This window comes from Nerophis ophidion, linkage group LG05 (genome assembly GCF_033978795.1).
Source record: "Nerophis ophidion isolate RoL-2023_Sa linkage group LG05, RoL_Noph_v1.0, whole genome shotgun sequence".
NCBI classification, from domain to species: Eukaryota; Metazoa; Chordata; class Actinopteri; order Syngnathiformes; family Syngnathidae; genus Nerophis; species Nerophis ophidion.
In genome coordinates, this window is record NC_084615.1 from 47,104,778 (window position 1) to 47,117,277 (window position 12,500).

The 12,500-nt window shown below is 39.5% G+C and overlaps 1 protein-coding gene across 2 annotated transcripts in view; it reads left to right on the top strand.

The window, feature by feature from the left end:
* Window positions 1-12,500, top strand: part of LOC133553209 (uncharacterized) — a 30,766-nt gene that overhangs the window by 14,338 nt on the left and 3,928 nt on the right. For both annotated transcript variants that reach the window (XM_061901149.1, XM_061901148.1), the window contains exons 2-4: window positions 7,960-8,250; window positions 8,327-8,755; window positions 8,828-8,841. In XM_061901149.1, coding sequence (XP_061757133.1) covers window positions 7,960-8,250; window positions 8,327-8,755; window positions 8,828-8,841 — 734 coding nt within the window. The remainder of the gene's footprint in view (window positions 1-7,959; window positions 8,251-8,326; window positions 8,756-8,827; window positions 8,842-12,500) is intronic.

Here is a 12,500-nt window from a genome sequence, read left to right on the forward strand (position 1 = left end):
TAGGAAGAAGAATATTGAGTTGCATTCCAAGAACACCAAACCTACTGTGAAGCATGGGGGTGGAAACATCATGCTTTGGGGCTGTTTTTCTGTTAAGGGGACAGGACAATTGATATGTGTTAAGGAAAGAATGAATGGGGCCATGTATCGTGAGATTTTGAGCCAAACCTTCTTCCATCAGTGAGAGCTTTGAATGGTTGACCAAATACTTATTTTCCACCATAATTTACAAATAAATTCTTTAAAATTCCTACAATGTGAATTCCTGGATTTTTTTTCACATTCTGTCTCTCACAGTTGAAGTGTACCTATGATGAAAATTACAGACCTCTGTCATCATTTTAAGTGGGAGAACTTGCACAATCGGTGGCTGACTAAATACTTTTTTGCCCCACTGTATGTAATGAATGTCCTTCATTGAACAATAAATGACCACATTTGTTGATATAAACACCTGTCAAAGAGTTAAATTTCCATGTTACTTACAAAGTCTTTAAGGCACAAGCGTATTAGAACGTATCCAGTAACAAACACTTCTGCATAAATCAACTTACTGCGTCATGAACTTAAATTTAATGAATTATTGTGACCATTAGGCATCGCCATAACACAAATTAACTATCTGCTTCAAAAGCATTAATCTCTCATAAAGTTTGTTTTTCATGCATATCATTGTTCTCTGTTTGACTAATTTTACACGATTGAACCATTTCTAACATTCAACGCTACAAAATAATATCAATCAATCAATCAATCCACTTTATTTATATAGCACATTTAAACAACAATAACGTTTCCAAAGTGCTGCACAGCCATGTTAAAAACAATATTATGCTCCACCAATGACTGAATAAAACACATAATGAATAAAAATAAAACCAATAAAAACAATATAAAAACAAATATGATTAAAAACTATTTTAAAGGGTAAAATCAATTAAAACAGTAAAATAAAAATCAAAGTGTATAAAAAACACAGAGGACAACAGAGGACAGAGGACCACACAACTCACGTAGTGTTAAAAGCCAAAGAATAAAAGTGGGTCTTAAGAAGAGACTTAAAACACTCCACTGTGGAAGCAGTTTGAACATGGAGTGGCAGAGTGTTCCAGAGCTTAATGCCGACCACAGAGAAGGCCCTGTCTCCCCTGGTCTTAAGTCTGGTCTTGGGCACCACGAGCTGGAGCTGGCTCTCGGACCTCAGAGCGCGCGCAGGGATGTAAATTTGGATGAGGTCCGAGATATACTGAGGTGCCAGTCCATGTAAAGATTTAAAAACAAACAGCAATGTTTTAAATTCAATTCTAAAATGAACAGGGAGCCAGTGCAAACTCTGAAGAATTGGGGTTATATGCTGGCGTTTCCTGGCCCCTGTTAAAAGTCGTGCTGCCGCGTTCTGGACTAACTGCAACCGGGAGAGAGCTTTTTGGCTAATGCCAGCATAAAGTGCATTGCAGTAGTCCAGGCGACTTGAAATAAAAGCATGCACGACTTGTTCAAAAAGGTTAAAAGATAAAAACGGTTTAACCTTTACTAAAAGACGAAGGTGATAAAAACACGATTTTAAAACGCCATTGACTTGTTTGTCTAGTTTAAAATCGCTGTCTATAGTGACACCCAGGCTGGTGACTTTGGGACGCACATAATTTTGCAATGGTCCCATGTCAGTAAGGGCCGGACCAAAAACTAAAATTTCCGTTTTTCCCTCATTCATTATTAAAAAAAAAAAAATTCATAGCACAAGTATGTGCTATGATTTCTGCTATTATTGTATTGGATTAATGTCAGTATTGGCCAACACTCGTATTGGTATCGTATCAGAAGTGAAACATTTGTATTGGTACACTTCTTTTTTTTTGCAAGTATATTTTATTAGATTTTACAGTTAAAATGACATTAAACAGTCATTCTTTGCTCCCGCAAACCCTTCATACAGGCACACATCCACTCATACACACTCACATACACACTTGAGGAGAGAGGTGCACTCGAACTTTAACAACTCAAGGTTTACAGTATAGACATTATTAGAAAAGATACCCAAATATTGTGTGTATATATGTATATATGTATATATATATACATATATATATATATATATATATATATATATATATATATGTACATATACATATATATATATATATATATATATATATATATATATATATATATATATATATATATATATATATATATATATATATATATATATCCATCCTGACCATAGCAAAATGGATGAACATTCCTCAGCATCAACGATCCTCAGGGAGTGATCACAAGATCACCTCCTTTGGGCCTGTCCACCGTACACACTTAAAAAGGAAAAAAAACCAAGTAAAAATTACAGGGCTTAAACAATACAAAACAATAATCACAAAAAAAAAAAAAAAAAAGCAAGTAAGCCATGATAAACTCATATCAAAAGTGACAAAAAAAACAATTGTGTAGAATCAATACAAAAATAATAACAATTTAAAAAAAAAAGGAATACAACTCCAATAAAGATGGCAGTTTTGTTTTTCTTTAAATGTCTATAAGTTTTGATTCAATATATGTCAGTAAAGGTTTCCAGGTTAGTTCCCATTTATTCATATTTGTAGAGTTTATAAATCTTATTTTTTCAAGAGTCATTACATTCACCAGTTCATTTAACCAGTTCCTGAAGTTGGGTGCAGATGGGGTTTTCCAGTCTCTGAGAATGAGTCTTTTGGCCAAGACCATCCCAAGCAGCAACGCAGTTGTAATATATTTTGGAAGCTTTTGTATTTCTGAAGACCACCCAAACAGGATTATATCCCTGTCAGGGACCAGTTTTCTCTGATATACCCCCCGAGTAAAAAAAGAAAATGCTGGACCAAAATGATTGAATAATTGGACATCCCCAAAATGAGTGAGATAATGATCCTTCAGCAGATTTACATTTATCACAAAGTGGAGATGTATCATGATAAAATTTGTGTGATAAAACTTAAGAATAGTAAAAACGATGAATCACTTTAAACTGCATGAGCCTATGTGTGCTGTTAATTGAGCACTTGTGAATTTGAGAGAATGTCTGTTCCCATTGCTGATTGGGTAATGTTGTTCTTAGTTCCTGTTCCCATTGCTGATTGGGTAATGTTGTTCTTAGTTCCTGTTCCCGTGCTCTTTTAACACTGTCTGCTGATGTCATGGGCATAATGAAGCAGCTGGCAAATTTTGCGATAAGCTTTTTTCATGTGAGTGATAAATGTTATAATTCTAAAAGAGGATGTTTTTTAATTTACCAGCTGAGACTTTGAAATGTTTTCTTTAATAAATGTTTTTACCTGCAAATAGCAAAACCAACTTAATTGGGAAAAAATAAATTTGATTCGCAATTGCTCAAATGACACAAGACTGTCCTCGACATAAATGTCTTTTATGCATTTAATTCCATTTGAGTGCCAGTTAAAAAAAATTTCATCTGTTAATGTTGGAATAGACGCATGATTGTGACATATTGGTGAATACATAGTTACAGTACATTGGAAATATTCAATAGTTTTTTAATTCAAGAGTTTTGATAGAATTTCGTACTACTACACAATGACTTATTGATTTAATTGAAGAGACTGGTTTAGTAAAAAGTAGAGATAGCAATGATGTATAGCAGGGGTCTCAAACTCAATTTACCTGGGGGCTACTCGATGCAGAAATTGGGTGAGGCTGGGCCGCAAGAAAAGATTTCTTAAAAAAATCTAACATGCACTTTTTAATGAATTCACCTTCTATGAATGGCTTTCCCGCCCTTGCAACATACTTGCCAACCCTCACGATTTTTCCGGGAGACTCCTGAATTTCAGTGCACCTCCCGACAATCTACCGTTGCAACCATTCTCCCGATTTTATCCCAATTTTCACCCGGCCGACATTATTAAGGGCTGCCGTGACTGCACTGCCTTTAACGTCCTCTACAACAGTGGTTCTAAACCTTTTTTCACTGTGAACTGTGAATATTTTTTGAATTCAAGTACCCCCTAATCAGACCAGAGCATTTTTGGCTGAAAAAAAGAGATAAAGTAAAATACAGCACGATTTCATCAGTTTCTGATTTATTAAATTGTATAACAGTGCAAAATATTGCTCATTTGTAGTGGTCTTTCTTGAACTATTTGGGAAAAAAAGATATAAAAATAACAAATAAACTTGTTGAAAAATAAACGAGTGATTCAATTATAAATTAAGATTTCTACACATAGAAGTAATCATCAACCTAAAGTACCCTCTTTGGGGATTGTAATAGAGATCCATCTGGATTCATCAACTTAATTCTAAGAATTTATTCACAAAAAAAGACATCTTTAACATCAATATTTATGGAACATGTCCACAAAAAGTCTAGCTGTCAACACTGAATGTTGGATTGTTGTATTATTTTTTCACAGTTTATGAACTTATATTCATATGTCATTGAAATATTATTCAATAAACATATTTCTAAAGGATTTATGAATTGTTTCTATTTTTTAGACTGTTTTTATTAAATCTCACTTGTCCTTTCAAGTACCTCCAGGGGTTCGCGCACCCCCTAAAAGAGGACTACTGCTCCACTACATGTCATCGCGCACGCTTTTACATCACACAACCAATGTGCCGGCTCCATAACATGTTGTATGAGACTTGTGCAGAACAACGTACGTGGCAGCAAGATGTACTTGGTCAACAGCCATACAGGTCACACTGAGGGTGGCCGTATAAACAACTTTAACACAGTTACAAATATGCACCACACTTTGAACCCACACCGAACAAGAATGACAAACCCTTTTTGGGAGAATTTCCGTACTTTAACACAACTTAAACACAAGAGAACAAATACCCAGAACACCTTGCAGCCCTAAGTCTCCCGGGCTACAATATACAACACCTCAACCGACGCAAGTAGGGAGGGTGGGGGTTGGTGGTAGCGGGGGTGTGCATATTGTAGGCCAAAGAGTTAGGGCTGCATGGGATTCTGGGTAATTGTTCTGTTGTGTTTATGTTGTGTTACGATGTGGATGTTCTCCCGAAATGTGTTTGTCATTCTTGTTTGTTGTAGGTTCACAGTCTGGCACATATTTGTAACAGTGTTGAAGTTTTTTTTACGGCCACCCTTAGTGTGACGTGTGTAGCTGTTGATCAAATATAGTTTGCAATACCACATGTGCGTCTTGCATGGCCAGATGCAACATACAACTGGGCTTGCACGCTGTCAGTTCAGGATGTAGGGGGCGCTAAAGGCAGTGCTATTATGGCACTTCCTGAATATTGTTGATCTGGTAAATATCGACAGAGACTTCGATAGAATTGGTGCCCTAAAATTCAGGGGTCTCCTGGGAAAATTGGGGACGTTGGCAAGTATGACGCTGTCAAGCGCCCTTCATATTAAACTTGCGGCCCGCACCAACATTAAATTGTCATATCGAAGAGTGGGCCACATAATAACGTCTCACGGGCCGCATGTTTGAGACCCCTGATGTATAGGGTTTAACTAATGACTGCAGTTCCAATTTCAGCCATAAGGGAGCAGAATTAAGAGATTCATTATTTGGGAACCCCATCTTCCAATAGGTCAATGCGTTCAGATTTGATGCTCAATAATAATTTTTGAACATTGGAAGACCCAGTCCCCCTTCCTTTGTAGATCTAAATAAGTGCTTTTTAGATATTCTGCGTTTTTTACATTCCCACACAAAATCTAGAACTAAAGATTCAAGTTTTTGGAAAAAATCTGCAGGAATTAGAATTGGTCAATTTTGAAAAAAATGTATACATTTTGGCAGAGTGATCATTTTGATAGCATTCACTCTGCCTTATATAGAGAGAGGTAGGGTCTTCCAATACTCAATACACACTTTCAGTTTCTCAAAGGCTTCAGTAAAGTTCAACGTTAGTAATGATTCATAATTTTTAGATATTTTTAAGCCAAGATAGGATATGCATTTTTCTGCGACTTTATTGGATTTTGACTGATCTTAACATTATCTCCTAGGAACCTAAACTCACTTTTGGAGCAGTTTATTTTATAACCAGATATTCTACCAAAAGAGTCTAAATATTCTAAAAGAAGTGGTAATGCAATTTCTGTCTCAGTAAGTGTAACAAGTACATCAGTACATCATCTGCATAAAGTGAGATGAGACTCTCTGATGAGCCCACTGAAAATCCTTTAATATTAGAGTTCATTCTTAAGCCAATAGCCAGTGGTTCGAGGGCCAAATTAAAAAGTAAGGGCGAAAGACAGTCACTCTGTCTCACGCCGCCATGTAATTCAAAACTATCCAATATTACATTATTAGTTATGACATATGATTTTCGTGCAAAATAAATAATTTTAACCCATTTTATAAAATTTTCTCCCAACCCAAATAATTTGAGAACATGAAAAAGATAAGCCCACTCAATTGAATCAAAAGCTTTATGAGCATCCAGAGTCAGGACGGCGGCCTTTTTGTTTCCTGTGCAGTCTGAGTACAACACGTTCAGTAATCTCCATACATTGCCAAAAGAAGGTCTGTCCGGTACACTTCTAATATGTATTCTAGGAATGGTTTCCTCTGAAAGGCATTTTATCTGCTTCTCGGTACTAAAATAACAAAAAAAACGTTTCCATTATTAAAATGGAGGGGATCTTTGTTGATCATTATCCATCCATCCATCATCTTCCGCTTATCCGAGGTCGGGTCGCGGGGCCAACAGCCTAAGCAGGGAAACCCAGACTTCCCTCTCCCCAGCCACTTCGTCTAGCTCTTCCCGGGGGATCCCGAGGCGTTCCCAGGCCAGCCGGGAGACATAGTCTTCCCAACGTGTCCTGGGTCTTCCCCGTGAACTCCTACCGGTTGGACGTGCCCTAAACACCTCCCTAGGGAGGCGTTCGGGTGGCATCCTGACCAGATGCCCGAACCACCTCATCTGGCTCCTCTCGATGTGAAGGAGCAGCGGCTTTACTTTGAGTCCCTCCCGGATGGCAGAGCTTCTCACCCTATCTCTAAGGGAGAGCCCCGCCACACGGCGGAGGAAACTCATTTCTGCCGCTTGTACCCGTGATCTTATCCTTTCGGTCATGACCCAAAGCTCATGACCATAGGTGAGGATGGGAACGTAGATCGACCGGTAAATTGAGAGCTTTGCCTTCCGGCTCAGCTCCTTCTTCACCACAATGGATCGGTACAACGTCCGCATTACTGAAGACGCCGCACCGATCCGCCTGTCGATCTCACGATCCACTCTTCCCTCACTCGTGAACAAGACTCCTAGGTACTTGAACTCCTCCACTTGGGGCAGGGTCTCCTCCCCAACCCGGAGATGGCACTCCACCCTTTTCCGGGCGAGAACCATGGACTCGGACTTGGAGGTGCTGATTCTCATTCCGGTCGCTTCACACTCGGCTGCGAACCGATCCAGTGAGAGCTGAAGATCCCGGCCAGATGAAGCCATCAGGACCACACCATCTGCAAAAAGCAGAGACCTAATCCCACGGCCACCAAACCGGAACCCCTCAATGCCTTGACTGCGCCTAGAAATTCTGTCCATAAAAGTTATGAACAGAATCGGTGACAAAGGACAGCCTTGGCGGAGTCCAACCCTCACTGGAAATGTGTTCGACTTACTGCCGGCAATGCGGACCAAGATCTGGCACTGATCGTACAGGGAACGGACTGCCACAATAAGACAGTCCGATACCCCATACTCTCTGAGCACTCCCCACAGGACTTCCCGAGGGACACGGTCGAATGCCTTCTCCAAGTCCACAAAGTACATGTAGACTGGTTGGGCAAACTCCCATGCACCCTCAAGAACCCTGCCGAGAGTATTGTTGATCATTAATTAAATGATACATTTTCTGCCCCGATTTCTGTAGGTTGTGTTGAAGTGAGTTAAAGAAAGCGTACACTACTTGTCTGCAACCAGTGCAGGTGCTGTTGTTCGGGTCTGAACCGGTTTGCTGTCCTGCAGGCATCGGTGGACAGCCAGTTTTGTTTTCCAGCGAAGGAGGCGTGGCCATCCTGCCCTGCAGCCAGCCCTCATGCTCTGAGTCTAACTTCAAGTGGCTCTACAGCAGACAAGGTACTAGGACCCTCCTGGAGGTGGACGAAGGCAAGGTGGTGTTCACCGAGCCCAGGTCTCGGCGTCTCAGCTTGGGGAACGGCTGCTCGCTGGTGGTCAACAATGTGACGGGGGAGGACGCTGGCTACTACACATGTCGGGTGCAGCGTGACAGAAGCATGTTCTTGGCTGTTTTGACGCGTGAGTGTCCTCGACTCGTCATCAAGGGCATGGACATGAACTTTGACCCTGTTACTCTTCACCTTGTGTCTCACAGTGTCATCTCCTGGGGGCGCCGATCCTAGCAGAGACGGTCACGTGACCCTCAAGTGCACCCTGACTAACTACGATGGACAATGTCCTGAGAAGAGTCTTCACTGGGTGGACGAGGGAGGCTCCCATTTACGTCCAGAAGGCGGAGCTGGACACGAGTTCATCCAGGAGCTCAATTGCGAGTCGCACATCAAAGTGAAGCGTCAGCCAGGTCACGACAGGAAGTACACGTGTCAGTATGGAGAAAATGACGTCAAGATCCAGGCCGAGATCACGCCGGCCTTCGCGGGTGGTCAACCTATAGCTCCACCACCTGAACACACCCGGCTCATCATCATCATCATCGCTGCTGCAGTTGGAGCCTTGGTGCTGCTGCTGGTCGTCGTATTCGTGGTCGGGGCTAAAATCAGGCAAAGGAGAAACGTGACGAAAGGTAGGAAGAAGAGGTCATGTGTCATTACAAATAATGCAAAAAACAGCTGACACTATTTTGTCTGCTTTGCAGATTTGCCAAAACATGTAAGTATTTCATCTAAAAACCTTTTCTGTTATATTTCATTGCTGCTTTGATTGATTGAAACGTTTATTAGTAGATTGCACAGTTCAGTACATATTCCGTACAATTGAACACTAAATTGTAACACCTGAATAAGTTTTTCAACTTGTTTAAGTCGGGGTCCACGTAAATCAATTCATGGTACAAATATATACTATCAACATAACACAGTCATCATACAAGTTAATCATCATAGTGTATACATTGAATTATTTACATTATTTACAATCCGGGGGGTTAGGTTTTGGTTGAAATCAGTACTTCAGTCATCAACAATTGCATCGTCAGAGAAATGGACATTGAAACAGTGTAGGTCTGACTTGATAGAATATTTACAGAGAGCAGTGAACATAGTGAGTTCAGAAAGCATAAGAACAAGTATGTGCATTTGATTATTTACAATACAGGGAGGTGGGAGGTGGAGGAGGGAGGGTGTTAGTAAAGGGTTGAGAGTTGCCTGGAGGATAGAGATGCACTTACTTTTACACCTGTTGGGAGTGCATTCCACATTGATGTGGCATAGAAGGAGAATGAGTTAAGACCTTTGTTAGATGGGAATCTGGGTTTAACGTGGTTTGTGGAGCTCCCCCTGGTGTTGTGGTTATGGCGGTCATTTACGTTCTGGAAGTAGTTTGACATGTACTTCGGTATCAGGGAGGTGAAGCGGATTTTATAAACTAGGCTCAGTGCAAGTTGTTTGACTCTGTCCTTCATCCTGAGCCAGCCCATTTTGGAGAAGTGGGTTGGAGTGAGGTAAGATCTGGGGTGGAGGTCTAAAAGTAACCTGACAAGCTTGTTCTGGGATGTTTGGAGTCTAGATATGAGGGTTTTGGAGGTGCTGGGGTAACAGGAGGTGCAAGCGTAATCGAAAAAGGGTTGAGCTGGAGTTCCCGCTTTAATCTTCAAGGTGCTTTTGTTGACCAGAGAGGAGATTCTGTAAAGAAATCTTGTTCGTTAGTTGACTTTTTTGATTACCTTGGTTGCCATTTTATCACAGGAAAGATTAGCCTCTAGAATGGAACTTAGGTAGGTGATCTCATCTTTCCTGGTGATAACAATGTCCCCCACTTTTATAGTGAAGTCACTGACTTTCTTAAGGTTGATGTGGGACCCAAATAGGATGGATTCCATTTTACCTAAGTGTATGGAAAGTTTATTGTCAGCGAGCCAGGTGCAAATACAACAGAGTTCAGCACTGCAATGAATGAACTTCCTATGGAAACAAGATGTGATTGTGGAATGAAGTATAAACCACATATCACCACAATACTGCTGCCTATGGCCAAAATGTGTATTGCAACAACACTTGCAAAAGTTTCAGGAACTATACAGATATTAAGTAATCATATAGATTTAAAAATATTAAATAACACGTTTTTTTAAATTATCAAAATATCAAAATACTAAATGATAGTACTGACGAAGTATTAAATTATAAAAATATATATGTTAGTGGGTGGGCCTCACAGTGAGAAGGTCCTGGGTTCGATCCCCGGGCTTTGGGTCTTTCTGTGTGGAGTTTGCATGTTCTCCTCATGACTGCGTGGGTTACTTGGACTTCTTCCCACCTCCAAAGACATGCACCTGGGGATAGGTTGATTGGCAACACTAAATTAACCCTAGCGTATGAATGTGAGTGTGAATGTTGTCTGTCTATCTGTGTTGGCCCTGTGATGAGGCGGTGACTTGTCCAGGGTGTACTCCACCTTCTGCTGGAATGCAGCTGGAATAGGCTCCAGCCACCCCTGGGTCCACCGAGAGGGACAAGCGTTAGAAAATGGATGGATGGATAATGATAAATTGTAACTAATAATAAAAACGTTAAAATTATTTTTTAAATCAGATTAATCACATTTTGTAATTTTGAATACCGTATTTCCTTGAATTGCCGCAGGGCATATAGTATGCGCCTGCCTTGAATTAGTGCAGGGTCAAACTCGCTTCCCAAAATAATTAGCGCATGCTTAGTACTACCGCCTGGTCTAACTCGTGACATCACGAGTGACACTTCCCCTGTCATCATTTTCACAATGGAGGAGGCTGTTTTCAATACCGGTAATTTGAAATCGCATAAAGGGAAGAAGACTAAGATCTATTCAGGAGGATTTAAGGTCCAAACTTACATCACACTCAAATTTTTACTGCAGACCTTTGGTAAGTGCCGGAGTGAGAAGAGGTTTTAAAACTATTAGCGCATGCTTACTTTTACCGCATGCCTTTGGTAAGCGCAGGAGTGAGAAGAGGTTTTAAATTAATTAGTGCCTTGGGTGCAATTTAAGGAAATACGATAATCCTGATTAATCACAGGTGATTACTCGCTTGCACAATTAAAATGTGCTTAATAAAAGTCCCCCACAAATGCATTTTTTTTCATCAGAATGTCCTCAAACAACATTTTTAAATATTTAACTTTAATGTGTGTCATTTTCAAAACCTGGTAAAAGTTGTATCTAAGTTGTTGCAGGCTGTATTTTGGAGTGAAATATGCCAGCATGCCCACCAGTTTGAGTCCACTGACACATATTTGTACTGATGTATGCATTGATCTGATCACTGACCGTATAATGGCTCAGGGGCTGTTTGGAACTTGTTCACAGTGACATATTTTAAAGCAAGAAATATAACAAGAACAGCATTGACTAGCTTTTTGTTCACAATTACTAAGTTTATGTAATAAAATTGGTGGCCCAAACAAAATGATTGCCGTTTGCAGCGGTCACTCAGCCTGTTTTGTCAACATGTATGCGCAGTGAGCGCGTGCACAGTCCAAGAGAAGCAACAAACAATTTGTAGTCATGTTGTTATGATAGAACAGGGGTCACCAACGCGGTGCCCACGGGCACCAGGTAGCCCGTAAGGACCAGATGAGTCGCCCGCTGGCCTGTTCTAAAATTAGCTCAAATAGCAGCACTTACCAGTGAGCTGCCTCTGTTTTTTAAATTGTATTTATTTACTAGCAAGCTGGTCTCGCTTTGCTCAACATTTTTAATTCTAAGAGAGACAAAACTCAAATAGAATTTGAAAATCCAAGAAAATATTTTAAAGACTTTGTCTTCACTTGTTTAAAAAAATTAATTTATTTTTTTACTTTGCTTCTTATAAATTTCAGAAAGACAATTTTAGATGAAAAATACAACCTTAAAAAGGATTTTAGGATTTTTGAACACATATACCTTTTTACCTTTTAAATTCCTTCCTCTTCTTTCCTGACAATTTAAATCAATGTTCAAGTAATTTTTTTTTTTTATTATTGTAAAGAATAATAAATACATTTTAATTTAATTGTTCATTTTAACTTCTGTTTTTTCAACGAAGAATATTTGTGAAATATTTCTTCAAACTTATTATGATTAAAATTCAAAATGATTATTCTGGCAAATCTAGAAAATCTGTAGAATCAAACTTAAATCTTATTTCAAAGTCTTTTGAATTTATATAAATAATGTTGTTCTGGAAAATCTAGAAGAAATAATGAGATGTCTTTGTTAGAAATACAGCTTGGTCCAATTTGTTATATGTTCTAACAAAGTGCAGATTGGATTTCAACCTATTTAAAACATGTCATCAAAATTGTAAAATTAATCTTAACCAGGAAAAATTACTAATGATGTTCCATAAATTC